The sequence below is a fragment of the Peromyscus californicus genome, unplaced genomic scaffold (genome assembly GCF_007827085.1).
Source record: "Peromyscus californicus insignis strain IS unplaced genomic scaffold, ASM782708v3 Scaffold_18__1_contigs__length_77618521, whole genome shotgun sequence".
NCBI classification, from domain to species: Eukaryota; Metazoa; Chordata; class Mammalia; order Rodentia; family Cricetidae; genus Peromyscus; species Peromyscus californicus.
In genome coordinates, this window is record NW_026294480.1 from 64,011,225 (window position 1) to 64,030,921 (window position 19,697).

Genomic DNA, 19,697 nt, shown 5'->3' on the forward strand with positions numbered 1-19,697 from the left:
GAAATGGGCATGCTTGCCCCCCCTAAATGTGTGTCCATTTCAGGCCCAAGCCAGGTGTGATACTGAGGAGAGGGAGGTTGCTCAGGCTGACACCTCCCTCCAGTCCTTTCCAAGTTGCTTTGTGCCAAGTCCATAGACGAAATTTAGGGATTCTTCCAGGTAGTGCCAGAGTTAATTTTATTTAATGTATTGCTTGAAGAGCATGGGGGGGAAAAAGCACGATTTCTAACAAGAACTAGAAATGACATGTGAACACGTATTCCTGAATGCACACTGTGTAACTGGTAGAGGGACTCTGAGGCCTTTAAACCTTATGCAGGTGGGGGTTGATATTGCAGGGGTAGGGAGGGGAAGGTGTTCTTTGTGTGCATATTTGGATTTGAGATTATGGTTGTTGTTGCTGTTCACCAGTCTAGGTGATATAGTATGTAAAACCATTCTTAACCCCCTGGTAAAAATAATGTTCTTTCTCTTTATCTAGCCGCTCTTAGTGGGGATTTGGTTTATTTTCCCCGGTACAAATTTTGGGTTTATAGTAAGAAAAGCTGATAAGTATATGTTGGCTTTTTTTTCCTATGACTAATTTTCTTTTTCTCATAAAACTATCACACACGTAGACTAATGGCACTGTTCATTTAAGCAGTTGGCTTCTTCCATCTGGCTTGGGTCTATGGTAGATCATAGATCGACATCCTGAGAACTCTGTGTCCTTATTGTCTCAAATATCACAGAGCTAGAAATCATCTCTGAGTTACAGAAACAGAACTCCGTCTTCTGCAATACTGGCCTGTCAAAATTTTAGCTTCCTTTCCATCTCATTTATTCTCTTTCCTGTTCAAGTTATATTTATTTAGGTGTTCTTCAGTGTTTTGTCTGACTTTTAGCCATTTGTGCTCATATCTTAAAAGCATCATTTAATTTGAGTTAAATTTATTTTAGCAAATTGTTAACACTGGTTGCCCAAATAAAATACAGGTTTAACAACTGAGTTTTCCAGAATTTTATTGTAATATATGTTCATGAAAATGAACAGTCGTCTCTGCTAATTGGATCTAGTGATGAGCGCAGCAAGTGTTCAGGATTTGCTTGTTAATCAATCAGCAGGTATGGTAGTCTATCGATCTTGCTTAGAACCCCTGCTGACATTTCTGGTGACTCTGGGAAAATTAGAACATGTGTCTTCTTCTCTGGGTCGAGCAAGTAGGAAAAAAATGAACAGGGAGGGGGTTTCCCCCATAGAGGCCAAGGCCCCTTAAGCTGTTCAGTGGGAGCTGATGTCAGCCCTCAGACACCCCTTAGCCTTGCACTGCTGTGCTGCTGTGGCCTACAGAACCTTCACAGCAACCCTGAGCCAGGGAGACAGGTGGAATGAAGAACCCTTTCATTCCTGCGGCTTCCATCCTTTCCCAAATCAGATTCCTGGGCACTTTTTTTTATCTTGTAGTTTGATCAAGAAACTTAATCTGTTTGGGCCATAGTAATATGAAGGAAGATGGGGTCAGAAGACTACTGTGTGATTTTAGGGTTCTCTGGACAGGATGTTGAAGAATCACTTGGAAAGATTTCTTTTTTTTTAAGTGGCTTATCAAATGTTATTAGCAAATGAATGCTTTTTTGGAAGGAAATACATGTATATATACATACACATATATACTCATGCACATGCACACATACACAAACACTTGTGTAGAATTAAACTTGTGTGGTGTATTGTTTCTATTTTATAGTAGTAATAGTTTTATCAAAGTAACCATGTTGGTACTTGCTTTATCCCATAAGAAGCCTCCTCCTTACTGTACAAAGTATCACGTATCCTCTCTGCATTTATCAAAACAGGAAGAGAATGAATAGTAAACCCAAGGCTTTTTTCTTCCTCTTCTTATTCCAGGTGATGTGTTTCATATCACTGCTCCCAATAAATTCACCTTTGAGGAGGCTGAAGAGGAGTGTGAAAACCAGGATGCCAGGCTGGCGACTGTTGGGGAGCTTCATGCAGCTTGGAGGAACGGCTTTGACCAATGCGATTACGGTTGGCTGTCGGATGCCAGTGTGCGGCACCCTGTGACTGTGGCCAGGGCCCAGTGTGGAGGTGGTCTACTTGGGGTGAGAACCCTGTATCGTTTTGAGAACCAGACATGCTTCCCTCTCCCTGATAGCAGATTTGATGCCTACTGCTTTAAACGTAAGTGTTTGATACCTTTCTGAAAACTAGAGATTTTAAAAGCTGCAGCAAAGATATTCACTGAGGTTCAAGTAGATGTTGGGTTGGATTCTGTATCCTGTGCGGTGTGCATGGAACAGAGACCGTTCCGTGACTTAGACGCAGCAGACTTAACACTACATAATGGCTAAAAGAGGTAGGGAGTTTGGCAAGTGGGTTTTCTTGAAGAGGATGGGAATGTCAGATTAGAGTCTTAGCCTCACTCTGCTACACCAGAATTCACAGAACACACCCTGAATTGTCATTTCCTGTTAATTGAAGCCTTTAAATGCAGCTTCACTGTTGGGATGTCAATGTGCAGCCAACAGCATTTGAGTTAAACGTTTGAATCCTGTTTATGTTGTCTTTGATGTCATTCTTATGGTAAAAAGTGGACAGTTTAAATTTAAGTCACTGCAGGTGAGTATTTGTGCTGAAATTGATAATGATTATGTTCAATTCCCACCTAAAAGGAACCATGCTATCAAATAATCAATATAATTCAAATATCTCATTTTGTTTCAAGTGATAGAATATGTGCCTTTTGGTGATTAATTTTGCTTTGAGTTATTTAAAGTACAATATAGCCTCTTTGAAACATGTAACATGAGTGAATTAGCTATCTTCAGCTAGGTTTACCTTATAAAATTAATTTTAAATAGCACTCACGCTATACATATTTTAAAATTTCAGACATTCTTAAATTATTTTTAAACATTAGTCACATTATATAGTATGATAATTATAGACTGCTTAACTAAACAATAACTAGTCAAAATTTTATGGTAGTATTTACTCTAGGATCTGTATTATGTTTGCTAAATAACAAATGATTAGATATTTTAATGACTTGGTGTAAGTCTGACAGTGACTAATATAATAATTAAATATCAATATAACACAGGAAGTGTATTGAACTAGCTTTCTAATTCTTCTTGTTAGAGCCATAGGTAATTAAAATAACCAGACAATTATTAATTGGTTTCTAGAGTGAAATATGCAGGCATTGTTCAGTGAGAAAAAGACAGAGCTATAAACTTAAGCAGTGTGTTGGAAAAGGTATTGGATCGATGAGCTGATAGAAGCGTGGAAAGGTTTCATTTCACAGACTTCTGTCTCCCTGCTAGGCTGCCTCTGCCTAAATCTCCACTTTAGACTTGCTTCTGTGTTATAGCCATATGTTGTTTATTAGCTTAATTCAAGCTGGCTGAACCACAAAAGGCCTAGCAAAAGCTACCTTTTCTTCTCAGGCCTCGAAACAACGAAGTCTTCCATAATCTTTTTCAGAAAAACAACAATAATAATGAAAAATCTTATCCTAAATATAGTAATATATACATGTATGTATATATGACATGCATATTCATTTATGCCAAATTCTCTTGTTAATGATATTTATGTAAATTAGGTACAAAATGACTTTCACAGTAAGTTTCTGATGTGATGAAGGGACAGGCTTAGGCTGATGGTTAGAAGGGGATGGGACTGGAAACGTTATAAGGGGCTAATCAAGTAGCTGGCTTAACTATCTCCCTCTAAATTCTCCTGCACTGTATAAAATTAACAACAGGAGAAAAAAATAACACATTTTCTCTTTGAGGGTAAAATGGAAACCAAAGCTTATCTGTAGCCATAGAGATTATTATTAAATAATCGATCCTGGCAGATTTTAAATAGTTTATCTAAATAAATTTACATGGATGCATAAAAAGCAAGGTCCTTAGACTTAAGTAGATTGACTATATTAAATTTAACTTACATTAAGTGCAAAAGTCATGGATATTTATTATTTTTTTATTCATTTAAATGTATAGAATTTTGGAATACCATGCATACCATACTTTCCCCTATGTTACCTGCGGTCCCGGTTCTTGTGTATTTCTTCCGTCCTTAGACTATCATTCCTAGTTCACTGAGCACAGTAGAGGTTGGGATGCTTCAGTGCTAACAGCCTCCTCCAGTTCCTAGTGCATTTTGCAAAGCTTCTTTTAGTATGTGTATACTTAAAGATTTGAAATGATTTCCAAATGATTTGACTGATGTCCAGTTTTGCCATGTAGTCCAGTGGTGACTAAGCATGCTCTCAGCTGCCGTCCCCAAAGTGATGTCTGTGGTGTGCAGTTGTCTTGATAAGTTGAACAAGAAATGCGTGCATGCTGTAAATCATTTGGTTTTGTCAAACATAAAAAGTGTGTTTTTAGGCGACATAGTGAATAAGCATTCCAATCTTAATCTGTTCTAATGTCCCCTTCCTTATAAAAGCAGTTAATAATACACATACACTATCAGATAATATACACGGATAGGATTATCTGGTCAAATTGATTGGAAAAACAGACAACTAAATGCCTTTTAAAAATAACCTTCCTGACTATGTTCCTGTAATGAAAACTGTCTACTTCCTAATTTTCTTTGGCTTCAGGATTAAAAACATTCTGTGAAAGAATTCAGTTCAGGGATTTGAAAGTCCATGTGAAATATCTTCAAATTCAAATGAATGAAAATAATGGAAGACTTTTGAAAATTTCACAATACGTGTCATAATACATAATACATGTCACTAAGGATCTCCAGGAGAGGGGAAATGACATGTTTCCTTAAAACTTCATTCTAATATTCTTTAGCCCTCACTCATAGTTTGTTTCTTAACCCAAGTTTGAACGTTAGAATTTGAACTACTCTCTTAAGTTGTTGATCAAATTCCAATAGCAGCATTTCTATTGAACATAGTTCCTTAATTGTCTGTCTCCCCCAACTGGAACAATTCCATCAATGACAGTTCTAATGACTAAAGTAGTTCCCATTTGATCTGGGATTGAACCTCCTTATTTCTCCATCCCTCTTTCTCTCATTAGGTTTGGAACTAGAGTCTAGAGCAGGCTCAGTTGGTTCCCAACACTTCATATACTTTCGTATATATTTGTTCATGTTTATAATTAGGCTATTCTTCTAATCTATGATCACTTCATTGACTTTTCTGTGCCCTAAACAATTATGTGCCATAGGTACTAAATGTAATAACTCCTTACTTTGTATTTCTAAATGTTTCCTGTTTATTGAATGGGACTTAATTATCATCTGATCACTCATAGAAGTTTAAAATGGCATTAAAATTTGAATCCTACTGTGTCAATATGAATACGCTCCTCAGATGTGACCCTCAAGTCGAACTGTGGAACACCCACTACTTCAATTCTTCCCATGTTTACACTCATGTATATTTCACATATAATATGAAAGAGTTGGTTTAAAATCAGGCATTTCTCCAAAATTTAGATAGTATAGGAGTGAAACTGGCCATCCTGCTGATGATATAGGTTTTATATTTTGTTAGGAAAATCTGCCTCATGTCTCATGACAGAAGCATGGAGAAGATAGTCCATAGGATGTAAAACACCATAAGCATGTTGATGTAAAACATCTGTGTGGCAGACAGCTGCAAAGATTGGAAGGGAGTATTTGTGGGAAGAAAAGCATGCTGGTTTTTGTTGGCTTCCTCAATAATGGCATTGAAAAAGCAATAGCAGTATTTCCAAATCCAAGTGTCCAATGTGAATGAAACTATGGGAGGGGTACTTTCCCAATACTCTAGAACTGTATTCTCCTCTTTATAATAATCGTCAGCAAAGCTATACAATGGTGGTTTTTATTCTTAGGCTGTTTCTTTGTAGATGATGTTTTCAAAGATCGTTTCCGTTTCTGGAATGGCTGGAGCAAATGGCACACATTATCAGATACACTGAGTTCTGATGGCGGTCAGCTGTTAGGTTGATGAGAAAAGCCACCCCACCCCAAAAGGAAGTCTGAGGTTTTCCATTCCAAGTCATAGAATTAATTAACTTAATCGTAAGCAGACTTTCTTAAACAGGGCTCTAAGATTATTAAACCTCTCCTTTTCCCCTGCAAGCAAAGTCACATAAATCCTGGCTTTGTAAGACAGACTTCCCAAGACTCCCTGCTATATCACCTTACTCTACAGCAATGCTAGAGGAGAGCAACAGAGAATCAGAGTCATAATTGACAATGACATGTGCTTATTGAATTTTTAAAGTCTGAGTCCATTTTTAAAACACTGTAAAAATATTTCCATAGGATTATATAGAGTTACTAGGTTGAACAGGAGGAGCCTTTCACTTGGCTCCAATGCGATGTCACCCTCTTCTAAATTAATTTCATTGGCCATGAAAAATGCTCTGAGGGAAAAAGTAAAATTACCGTTCTGCTGTTATTAATAATAATATGATTAAATTTTCTCTAATACAAAGGTGTCTAAGCGTTTGTATTATGTTTCCATGGGAACATTCTCCATACATCTTTTTTACTGTTTCCCTAAAGAATGCAGTTATAAGACAAACATAAAATCTGGCAGTTAAGTGAGGTAACGGTGATGGAATTTCAGAGGAGAGAGAATTGAATTAAAAGAAAAATAGTCGGACACATTTTAGGTCTTTAAGTTGTTCATGTCAATCAAAATTGACCAATGTTTGTGCCAGGAAAAAAGTACAGAAACAGCTCATTATTTTTTTTTTTTTAAACAAGAGGAGAAAAAGTTTGTTTAACACACTTTTCAAGGTCCCAGTATTCTTTTGGGTTAATTTCTTTTTAAATATAAAAGGATAAGTAGTAATGAATTTTTAAAGAACTTATATTATAGTGTAAATGAACACCACATGTTCATTAGAACACTGATGCTTTTGGACTTTTAAAATGGTTTGGAGAATATCAACAACTAATAACAAATCCCAGTCCCCCCTCATTAGAATTTATTATCACCTTGTTCAGATTTAGGATAAAATCATATTATCGTATCATGAAGTTCTGACAGAACAGATGAAGCCAAAAAGCACCCAATTTTGGTTTTCAGTGAGTTTTTTTGGGGGAAGATACAAAGATTTTGGAGTCTACTGATGCAACAATTTCTAATAGCGAGGCCCAGCATTGCTCAAAGAGCTATTTTACATCATATGCAATGTAACAAGAGGGTGGATGTGGGTTTCTTACAACTCTTCCTTGTGCATTCACTGGTAACTAATTTTTTTTATTTTAGAAAGTGCTGATTGTTTTGGAAAATGCAATCATTGTATGGTAGCCTGCTGCATTTCCTCTGTGTTGAGAAGGACTTTTACGTATAATATTGTCACCTCTATACAGCTTAAATTTCCTGAAGTTGGCCATTCTCCATAAACCTGGAGTCATTATAGCGTAGTATTTTATAGTGACAAGGCTACTTTATGGAGTTCCATGTGCTCCCTCTGTGATGATCAAGGATGCCCCAGGAATGTGTAGTTCCAGGCTGAAGATTATCACATAGCTGCTTTACTTCCAATGCATTTGTGTTTCATGCTAAAGTAAGACTGAAAACCAAGACCCGGGATAAGTACAAACACTGTGTAGATTGTTCAGCACATGGTAGGACTACAGGAAATGCCAAGCAGCCTCTGCCAGACATGTTGTAGGATCTGCGGCAACACGCCTCCAGAGTCGAAAGGAAGATGAAGACAAATGTCCAACACCTGGAATCAAACGAAGAGCGGGTATTAAAAGTTCAATATCCTGTTTTTATGAAAGGCTGTGCGTTCTGGACAATGTCATGGTTTATGTGTGACTTGGTTCCATTTGATGTGGCTTTTTGTTGTTTTGCAGTCTGAAACACTCCCTCTCCCCTGAGACACTATGCAGCTTGAAAAGAAGGCAATATTTGGAAAAAGCTAGCAGCAGGGGACATCCATCTCCAGATAACAAAGCCAAGCTCTCCTTCTAAGTTTCATGGCATCACTGTTGTTCATTACAGATAACCATTTATGAAAATTCTGTGTTAATAACTTTTGGGCATCTACTTATCTTAAAACACATGATGTTCATTTTTTTTGTGAGAACAATTATTTATACAATCAAGTACAATAACACTTACAATACAAAGCAACTTATCAGTTTGTGACTATTCAGTGATCAGTTATTTTCCTTTGCATTAATTTCAAGTTCAGATTTTAGACTCTTTTGTATCACAGATCACTTGGTCCACTGAAAAATACAGAGCAACACTTAAACACTGGTCATGCAACCCCTTATTAGTGACGTGTCTAATTAACTCTTTGAAATTATTTTTCTAGCTAAACAGAATATATCAGAGACAACCACCATCGAAATGAATATCCTCGCAGAAACTGCATCACCCAGTTTATCCAAAGAACCACACATGATACCTGACAGAGCTACACCCATCATTCCATTAGTCACCGAATTACCTATCATTACCACACACTTCCCTCCTGCAGGAAATATTGTCAATTTTGAACAGAAATCTGTAGTCCAATCTCAGGCTATCACAGACAGATTAGCCACGGAATCACCTACACCTGCCAGTACCAAGAACCATTGGGATGTGGATGACTACTTACCTTCGGGGTCAGGACCACTTGGAATGCCAGATACATCTGAAATTAAGGAGGAAGGACTCCATAGTACACCTGTCATCTCCCAACATTCTACTGGCTCATGGGATGGAATTACAGAGGATATGCAAACACATGAATCAGTTACACAGATTGAACAAATAGAAGTGGGCCCCTTAGTAACATCCACGGAAATCACAAAGCACATTTCTTCCGAGGAATTGCCAGCAACTGAAACAACATTTGAATCCATGGAAGTGACCCCAGAACACAAAACTGAAATGCCAACAGTAAGCACCAGTCCTGAACTGGAGACCACAAGTCACTATGGCTTCACCCTGAGAGAAGATGAAGACAGAACTCTGACAGTTAGATCTGGTCAGAGCACCCAGGTCTTCAGCCAAATACCTGAAGTCATCACAGTATCAAAGATATCAGAAGACACTACCCACTCCCAGCCAGGGGACATTTTAACTATGCTTGCCATAGATGGAGCTCTCACAGATAAAGAGAAGGAACAAAAAACCAACGGTAAAACGACTGGAGAGCCTTTTGGTCAACCACAGTCTACAACCCCCTTTCCATCAGAGCATCTTACAGAAGTAGAGTTGTTTCCCTATTCTGGTGACATGATATCAGTAGATGGAATATCCACAGTTATTTATCCCCCATTACAAACAGAAGTGACGCAAGGAAGAGAAAGAACAGAAACACCAAGACCAGAGATGGAAAAAGATACTTACACAGTTGATGAGATACAAGAGAAGAGCACTAAAGATCCATTTACAGGTATAATAGAAGAAGGCTTCTCCGGAATGAAGCCCTCTACATCTTCATCAGAGCAAATTCATTTTACAGAGCCTTCAGTTGAAGAATCTGTTTCCCCAGCATTGACAACTGGGAAGTTAAGTGTGAAGCCAACAGACGCAAGAGATGCAGAAGAAATGGCGACTCTGACTAGATTAGAAACAGATGTTACAAAGTACCACAAAGATGTTACAACAGTCCACTTGACCCACAGTACTCTAAATGTGGAAGTGGTCACAGTATCAAAATGGTCATGGGATGAAGATAATTCAACTTCGAAACCTTCTGCCTCAACAGAACTTGCCCGCTCTACAAAATTACCCCCTGTCTTACTTAGCACTACAGGAACAAATGGGAAGGATAAAGAAACCCCAAGTTTCACAGACGTAGGAGACCAATATACTCTTTTCCCAGATAGTACTAAAAAACCATTAGAAAAGGTTTCGGAGGCAGATTTAACATCGGGAGAATTTACAGTCACCTTTCAGCCAGCTACATCAGTTGGCAGTGCCGAAAAGTCAACTTTGAACGAGTCTACAACTGAAGACGGAGTTCTGCCCACCATAAGCACAGAACACCGAGTCATTACCGCAACTGTGGAAGGAAGTGCTTCAGGTGAAGATATGGATGCCTCCAAACCAGTCTTTACTGTCCCCCCATTTGCACACACCTCTGATGCAGAAGGATTGGCATTTGTTAATCACAGTAGCACCCAGGAGCCCACCACTTATGTAGACATGTCCCACACTAGTCCTCTTTCTGTAATTCCCAAGACGGAGTGGAGTGTGTTGGAATCCTCCATTCCCCTGGAATCTGAGGTTCTAGGCAAATCTGATCAAGATGTCATTGAACAGACTCACCTAGAAGCAACCATGTCTCCTGAAGCTTTGAGAACAACAGAAATCATACAGGGAGAAACCCCAGAAGAACCACAAACCACAAGTTCTACTGCACTAATGACCAAGGAGACAACAGCGTTAACAGAGGAGGGGGAGGGATCAGCATACACCACTGTCTCTGAAGACAGATGGGTGACAGGGTTTGAGAGGGTCCCGGTTTCAGAAACAACTGTAGTGGGAACAATTGAGCATGGTACATCTTCTCCACCTGGTGCTATAACGCAGCACAAAGTGGAAGTGGAGACATTGGTAACTCTAACATCAACCACTAGGCCAAAAGATGTTCTAAGTACAGAGCCAGAATTAAATTATGAAGCAGAAGGTAGTAGTCTAACAGAATTTGCATCAACTTTGAGGCCCTTCAGGACTCACGTCACACAGCTTATGGAGGAAGATACTGAGGAAGGAAAGAAGTCAACCCCAGACTACACAGATTTAGGCTCAGGATTATTTGAAAGACCCGGAGCCACCGAACTCCCAGAATCTCCAATAGTTTCAAGTGATATCAGTGCCTTCACGTCCATAGACAGCCTTCACAGAACTCCACCATTCAGGCCCTCTTCTACATTCACCAAAGAACCACCTGTCATTGAGAGGGAGCCCAGTGAGAGAACAGCAGGTGACATTACACTTCCTGGGGAACCTGTAACACAGCACCCTTCCACAACTCCCATTGATATCACAGCTAAGGCAACGGAAACTGATATTGATCAGGAGTCTCACATGACCTCAAGGCCTCCCGTAACACAGCCAACAAGACCATCTACTGTGGCAAGAAAAACGACCTCCAAACCTCAGGCATTGTCTACTCCACCACCCCCGTCAGGGACAAAATCCCAGCCTGACATAAATGTTTATATTATTGAGGTCAGAGAAAACAAGACAGGTAAGTCTTTGCTTTCAAGGCAATCAGCATTTTATCTTGAAAGTTAAAATAACCAGCATATGAAATGCTGCCATTAGATGATAACTGGAGTGTCAAAAATATGTTAGCTTCATGCATCTGTACAAGAATTGGAAGGATATGTTAAACCATTGGGAAGAATGTTAGATACAGTTTTATTTTAAAAGTTGTAAGAAGCCCTGCTTTGCCATCTAATCCAACCACTTCATCACTGTTACATCACCTCAGAACGTGCAGAACGAAGTGTTTTAATTCCAGTGTCTTTCCATACATTACTACTCAAGTGTAGCACTAGACTGTGTTAACATTCCATTGGTCTGCAACCATTAACCTCTAGCACTCACAATGTAGACAGCTAAATGATTTTGCATATCCCTAGGGTTGACCAAAGTATCTCTAAAGATTTGTTTTTTTTTTCTCTTCCAGGATTTTGCAGGTTTATCACATAAGTTGTGGAATGGGTAATAGGTCTATTTTAATTTAAATTTAACATTTTCAGGATGTCGACTGTTTTTAGTATATTTTCAAAATGTAGATTGAACTATTTAGAACCAACACAATCTAGCTAAGTTCTAGGAACTGCTTGGAATCATTAACAAATATAACTTTAGATGGTGGACTTGTAAATATTACCTTTTTTCCCCCCTAAAACTTAGGTCATGATGTTTTTATTGTGATTTCACTGTCTCCTTTAAGAGCCATTTGTTTGCATTGGTTGATACTTGTGGATGTTGTTATCAAACGTGTCTTGTTCTTACCTAGAAGTGAGAGTAGGCCATCACATTAAATTTGGAAAGCTGAGTTGAGACTGTAGCACAGTCTGTAGCACAGACAGTCTGATGGACTGTTTCATGTTTGTTTGGATCCTTTAAATTTAGAGCTTAAGTCTACAAATTTTCTTAAATTGTTTGGTTCAAGTTTGAATATAAGTATTAAATGAATAAATGTTCACTTTTCTGTGGCTTGGCTCAGAGAAGCCACATGGGAAGGATGACTGTTTTTTAGTTTCTTTCTTGGTAATTGGGATACACCCTGTTGAGTATCATGCAGAAGAGAGATGACATTTTCATTATGGTGATCAGGAGTACACCTGTTGAAAATGAACAGGTATCTGTACCCTTGATTTAGTTGGTATCTAGTGTTGTAGATAGAAACTTCATGACTTCTACTAGTTCCTGTTGTTCAGAATTTTCTTGATGTGAAAATATTTGCATGGTGAGAATAGTATAGTAAATTACACAACTCTGCATTATTAACTCCTCTGTTCCCAGCAGAGCTTTGTAGAGGCCAGGAATGAAATATGCTTTTTTGCTTTTGTTACTAGTACAGTATTTTGTGAATCATAAATAATTTCCTGTCTTCTACATTATTTCTACATCTCTCAGAATTGGAGTTGAAAACAGAAGTGTTACCAAGTAGGAGTTAGGATTGCCGTTAGTAGAATTAAAAGGAACACAAAACTGTAACCGTGGGGGCAGAATAGAGGAGAAAGAAGATCGGTATCAACCTTTGATTTCAGAATGCAAAAAGGATATATCAAATAAGTACATATCTTCTCAATTCATCTTACTTTATTGGTAGTGGCATACTAAGTTGTATCAAATGTATGAAACAGTATGAAATTGTATCAAACATTATGAAAACAGAAAACATGGTGCCTAACAACTCTTCTGAATGGGAAATTGTAATTCAGGTTAGGGCATTCAAACTACAAAATGGAAAAAAAAAGGCTGAAACTTGAACCCACCCCCCACCCTTCCTCACCAAGAAATGGCGATTACTAGAGAAAACCAAAAATGCTAACTTTATAAATGGCAGTTCAAGTGGAGGGTCTGCCTGGTCTAACACTGTTAACAGTTTATGAAGAGGTGTGCCTTTATATGTGCCTCGTGGTCTCCATTCAGCTAGACCTGGGTACTTGTTTCCTTCCCTCCACTTCTAAATCCTCGGGCTACGCTGACAGTACATTCTGAGAAAATTGTGAAATATCTGGCCATTTCCACTAGGCAGGAGAATGCGTATGTTGGGATGGAGCATGGAACACTGTGGCAGTCTATCTATCATCTGGTTTTATGTGTTCTAGACTTTCATTCTTCCTAAGAATAATAGCACGGCTTGTTATTTTCAGAAGGCAGTGAGATTTGCTTAGACCCAACTACTCAGTTTACAAATTTTGCCAGTATTCTAACAATAATTTAATTTTCCCAGTATTTTGAACTTTGCTCATGAAAACCCTCACCCAGATGTTCAGCTAAACTCTAAGGCAGGTGTGTTAATGAGGGAAGACTGGAAAACCAACATTTTTATATTTCCAGACTGGAAAATCCTCGGTGTATATGTGCCATTGTATAAACCTCTTCACCAGAGTAAAATTGACCTTCACATATACTGTGTATCCAAGTAAGTAAAAATGCCACCCAAGCTACACCAAACCACGGCATTTATAATTTTTGCTGCACTCAGAGAGTGATATAAAGCTTGACTTTTATGAAATACCATGAAACAAAACATGCTACTCAATGCATGCTTACATCATATACTCAGATGGACGTTAATGGCAGTGTAGGCCCTGCTGCTGGAGGGCAACTGTGGTTAACAGTTTAAAAATCTGAAGGAACTTCACAGCCTGTAAAGGTTTTATGAGCTGAAAAACGCTGTGGGGTGTGGTTAACAGCGGTTCACGAGTGCTGAAAACTTGACTCGTCTGTTTCAGGAGTAATTTGCACACCTGCACTTGGGAAAATTATTAAAAGGCTTTCTTTGTGAACGTTTATGAAGGCTACAGGAGTCGAAAGTCTGGGAAGAGTTTCTTCAGTGCTGTCTGGGTTTTTGTTGTTTTGTTTTGTGGTTTGTGAAGAGGACGCGGGCAAATTGCCTGAAATGTCCCATGTTGCTGTAACGGAAGTGCAAATGTTAATCCAACAAAAACCAACAAACAAAAACCAAATGTAGCAGCATCTTTAAAGTCAAAGAAAAATTTCGAAATGTTCAGATTTTAAATGCCAACATCATGTCAGTACTCATAGCCCAAACCTCCAGATATAGGCCTTTATATGCCCCCATGTGTCAGTCCTGCCTAATCTTGCTAGGCATTCTTTCTAAATTATTTTTACTGGTTTTCTGTCATCCTGAGTGTAAAAGTTTAAGACAGGTGTAAAACTAAATATTAGACAGAAATTACATAAATATAAGATACTGATGAAATTGTTAATGTAGTAATATGTGCATCAGTCAGATTTTGACAAGGACAGTATTTTGGCCTCTAAATTAGAATTCATTTGCTCAGCTTCCTTGTGCAGAATTACTGCCCCTTATTGGTAACATCATTTAGAAATAGCTCCCATCGGCTCTATTTCTTCTACTGTTTTTAAATATGAAATATAAACATAAAGCCATGGTCTTGCTTTTGAGAACTTCGGCCTTGTTGGGCAGATGACCAGAAAGGTGCAGTAACTCCAGCGAGGAGTCTGGACAAACACTTAGAATCACTGGACACCGCTTACCTCTTACTTAAGGTGATTATATAAGAAAGTCGTACATAATTTTTACTGGTTTTTTTTTTGTTTTAATTCTGGACAAAAATTATTTTTCTTTTAAGATTGTATTTACTTTTAATTGAGAATTTTTTCACACAATATATTTTTATATTATTTTTTTAAAAATCACATTTTATGTTTATGGACTTTTATAACCATATGTAAAGTACTTTACTTTTTTTTTAAACAGAGGACCCGATTTCATTCTTCAAACAGTATCTTCATGGGGGTTTCCATGTGTTATAAAATAGTGGCTGTGCTGATTAACGTTTGGGTGAAGGAGCTAGCCTCTAGGATGCTGTGTTCCTCCGGCCCAGAAGAAAAGGGAATTGCAGATATAACTGAAAACAGTACAGAAGCGCGCATTCCTGAATGAGCGCGCATTCCTGAATGAGCACGCATTCCTGAATGAGCACGCATTCCTGGATGTTTAGAGGGAAAACACATTCTCTTCTTAAAAATGGATTTTATCTTATTCTTTTACGTGTATGGTTGTTTTGCCTGCACTTGTGTGTGTGTGTGTACCACTTGCACTCCTGGTACTGCCTATAGGGGGCAGAAGAGGGTGTCAGATCCCCTGGAACTAGAGTGACAGATGTGTGTGAGCTATCATATGGGTGCTGGGAATAGAACCTAGGTCATCTAGAAGAGCAGCCAGTGCTCTTAACTACTGGATCATTGTTCCAGCCCCCCAAATATATTTTCAGTAAGACCGATTATGACTACCTTTAGCTCACATAACGATATATATATATTTATTTATTTATCTATCTATTTATTTATTTTGTCATTTCGAGACAGGGTATTTCTGTGTAGCCCTGGCTGTCCTGGAACTCCCTTTGTAGACCAGGCTGGCCTCGAACTCAGTGGTCCACCTGCCTCTGCCTCCTGAGAGCTGAGATTAAAGGTGTGCGTCGTCACCACCGCCCAGCAAGATATGCATTTATTAATCGGTACCTTTGTTGTCTCTATTCATTATGCTAAGTGAAACCAGTTCAGCCAGTGTTGCTTCAGTCTTGTTGACATCTCTGTGCCATTAGACAATATGTTGCTTACCATGCAAGGAACCAAATGGAACTATAATTTTGTGTGTTCTTGACTGAAAGAGCATATTAAAATTTTAGTCCCCATGGTGCCTGTTGCTTTATAGTTGTGCCACTTGTATACAAAGAGTATAACTTTGCAGGAGCTACAGCTCCACTATTAAGTTTACCGTAGTATTGATTCCATATGGCCTGTGAGCAAAACCCAGCAGCTTCAAGCTCTTCTATGTGTATGAAAATAGAGCTGACGATAGCTCTTTTTAAAATTATTTATTTATTAAGTGTATAGTATTCTACCTTCATGTATACCTGCATGACAGAAGAGGGCACCAAATCTCATTATAGATGGTTGTGAGCCATCATGTGGTTGCTGGGAACTGAACTCAGGACCTCTGGAAGAGCAGCCAGTGCTTTTAACCTCTGAGCCATCTCTCCAGCCCGCTACTTTAATTCTTTTCTCAACAATGGTCCTTTGACAAATTCTTTTAAATGTTCCCAGTGCATTGGCCTAACCTCTCCTTATGTGTTCAGAAAGTATGGGGTACTGGCCAATATTGTTTGGGTGCTGTGAGGGGAACCCCAGCTCTCTACACAGGGCTTGCTTCCTCCTGCTTTAGCAGCTTGGGTGTGTTTCGTTTGTGCAATGATTTCAGGAAACATACGCAGGAGTCCAGAAAATTCAGAACATTTTCAGCAAGAGGGCTAGCTAAGGGAAGAGATGTGAATGGAAAGAACCAGAAGGGAAAGAAAAACAAAATTATCTGGAGTGTCATTTTAAAGACGTAAAGCCAAAATTTATATATTTTAAAGGAAATTTGCCAATTTTGGTCATTTTAGAAATGCATAGAATTACTTCTCTGTGAAGCCAGTTTTCCGTGTATACATATAATTGTTTAATGAAGTGACCTCATTTGCAGATCAATTCCAAGAATAGTGATGGTGATTAGTGGGGTGTGGGACTGGTCGTGGTACTGACGTGTTTTAGTAAAAGCTGATATATTCATGTTTTCAGGTACATTGAGCTAGTATGATTTTCCCAAAACAGTTGACGTGAGAAGAAATATATCCCTTTGTACGAGGGCATCCCATGAAGGACTGAGACTCCAGCTATCTTATTTTAAAAGAGTATCCCTTGGAGAGATGGTACCAGTAATCTTGAGTATGAATCAGGAGGGAAACACACTTAGTAGCAAGAAGAAGATTTAAATATTTGTTAAAATAGATTTGATCTGTGGGAGGGGGAAAAATAAATCAATACAACCTACATTCCCTTTGAACGATCAGGGCCATATGTGGTACTTCTTCATAAATGACATAAAGTTTAAATAGAAGATTTTAAAATATAAAGCCTCCCTGTGGTAAGAGAGAAACTTTCAAACTCTCTGTCTGTGAAAATGTAAATGTCTCGTTGGTTAGACAACCTGAACATTTCTGTACACACATAAAATTAGTGCATAGTAAGTGTGTGGGCGGGCTCCTGCAGAGTCAGTGTTTTCACATAGCAGGAGAGTATCCCGATGTCTCACAGAAAGTGGAACTTAGTTACTGTAGTCACGTGTTATGAAGGTGTATTGTTAAAATGAGGAAAGATGTCAATTTACTAGTGTATGTTTCTAGGAACATGCAGGAACACAGTATGATTCTCACGTTCACTCTCAATAGCTCACGTTTCTTGGCTTCCTAGGGAGCCTGTGTTACTATCTGCAGATAAAAATTCTCCGTTCACTTTTTCATGCTACCTCCCATAGACATTCATTCGATCCAGCCATTGGGTAGCTAGGGAATTAAAGCAATATGATTTACAGTTTAGTTAGTTGGACAACTTAATTACTCAGTAAATGAGGATGTAAGAAAGAGAATGGCATGCTTTAATAAGCACATTAAGGAGCAATCTGAAGTAGATCAGAAGTGTCAAAGCCTCAGAATTCACCTCAGAGAAAACTGTGATGTCCACCCCATCCTTGAGCATCATTCAGGTTTCCTGGGGGCCCACAACCAAACCAACCTGAGGTACCAGCAGGTGATTCACTAAGATGCTGCTGCCTGACACAGTTTGATGGACAGTGGGAAATCTCCCAATGCATCATTTACCCACACTGCTTTTGCATTTGGCTGTAGATCAGAAACCCTCAGATAAAGTAGTCACAGCTCGAACCAACCAGACTACTGACCTGAATTGCTAATGGGAGGGGTAAGCATTGTTATTTATTTCCTTTTTGAAATCTGCTTGAGATATTGTTCATATTTGTCATCTGTAGTCTTAAATGTATCCCAAATAGTTTTGCTAGGCAGAGCATTGAACATCTAATAGCATGAAAGCTCCGGACTCTACAGCCTGCTGAGACACAGCAGCTGCCTCAGCCTTGTGCTCCCATGGAGAGGCTGTCTCCAGCCTTTGTCAGGTGAAGCTGTACTTGATGGTTCTGAGGATGAGGAGTTTGTCTGATTTAAACTTTCTTCACTGAGACTGTCGTCACTGGCCAGATGTTAGCAAGTGTAGTGTTTATCACAAGTCTTACTACACCTTGATATCTGTAAAAGAGGAAGAAAATGGAATGAAATATCTATGACTCACATGTACTTTTAAAGTAGTAAAAATAATTATTGTCAAATCCAAAGCTGTGGTTATGAATGGGCAGCACGTTTTTAGTTTCTTAGAACTGCTGCATATCTCATTTTGCTATATCCTTGTTTACTTCTGTCTGAAAACACAGGAACTAACGGTGATGCCTTAACGACACAATAATTCTTTTTCTTTGTCCTGATCAAATAAGTTTGTTCAATTCATTTATGTTTGAAGAATAAAAAAAAGAACTAGTATTCACTGCCTTCATAGAAGCCTACATAGATTTGTAAAGACAGTGAATAATTTAAAAAAATTGACACTATGGTTGTACATTCAGACTATCTAGATTTTCAAAATCCAAAATTCTCTACTATCTGAGATTTTTTTGTTATTGTTGTTTTTTGTTTTGTTTTGTTTTTGGTATGATTCATTAGTTGTGTCTCAGTCTTTGAGCTGTAGTTACCTTCAAAGACTAACTAATTTTTTTATTTGGACATATAAATCTTCAAAGGAACTTTAGCACAATGACAATCTTTTGATTCTTGATGATAAATTACTAGAAAGATGTTCTTCCAACTGAACTTTCAAAAGGAGGATTAAATGGATAGACTATTAGGTGTTGACAGGGTATTACCATATTCGTATAGGATCACTTTATGCTGAAAAATAGAACTGAGAAGAGTGAGGTGAGAAAATGAAGTTCATGTGATGGCACAAGCCTGTAATGCCAGCACTTGGGAGGCTGAGGCAGGAGGATGAAAGAAACAAGTTAATTTATACTAACCAACAATGTAATATAATATAATATAATATAACATAATATAATATAATATAATATAATCCTGTGCCCCACACATAAAAGTCCAGCCATTTTTTTTGTGTGTGTGAGAATATCACCTTATCATCTGTCCATCTGAACTGAGACTTCATAAAATGATAGACACTGTTAAGTGGGGGAAATAAAGATGCTGTCTTTTTTTTTTTAAACTCATCTGAAGCAGGAATGAGGGAGGCAGTGAAATAGGACCTGGACTTGCTGGCCCCTGATGTGCAGGTACAGAGAATGCCAGTGAAGAATGGAAGGAGTGGAATGATTGTGTACCAGGTCTGGACTGTTTGAATGTCCATTGACAGAGTCAGGTTGAAGAGATGGCTGGAGGCAAGGCTAGCTTTTGACAGTGGAATGGCAAAACAGAGTTGCGTTTGTGCACTGTAACTTAATGGATATAATTCCAGGATCTGAAGAGAAACTCTACAACCTACTTATCAGAGTCTTTTGCTTTATAGTAGTCAAAATTTTACTTACTTTTAAGTTCTTTATTCTGGTTCTGGTATTAAAATATTCGGTAA

General features: G+C 38.4%; 1 protein-coding gene across 5 annotated transcripts in view; it reads left to right on the forward strand.

The window, feature by feature from the left end:
* The window catches only part of Vcan (versican), a 102,186-nt gene that overhangs the window by 33,969 nt on the left and 48,520 nt on the right, over positions 1-19,697 (forward strand). For 4 of the 5 annotated variants that reach the window (XM_052743636.1, XM_052743637.1, XM_052743635.1 and 1 more), the window contains exons 6-7: positions 1,889-2,182; positions 8,311-11,184. In XM_052743636.1, coding sequence (XP_052599596.1) covers positions 1,889-2,182; positions 8,311-11,184 — 3,168 coding nt within the window. The remainder of the gene's footprint in view (positions 1-1,888; positions 2,183-8,310; positions 11,185-19,697) is intronic. The other variant, XM_052743638.1, reaches the window with a different exon arrangement.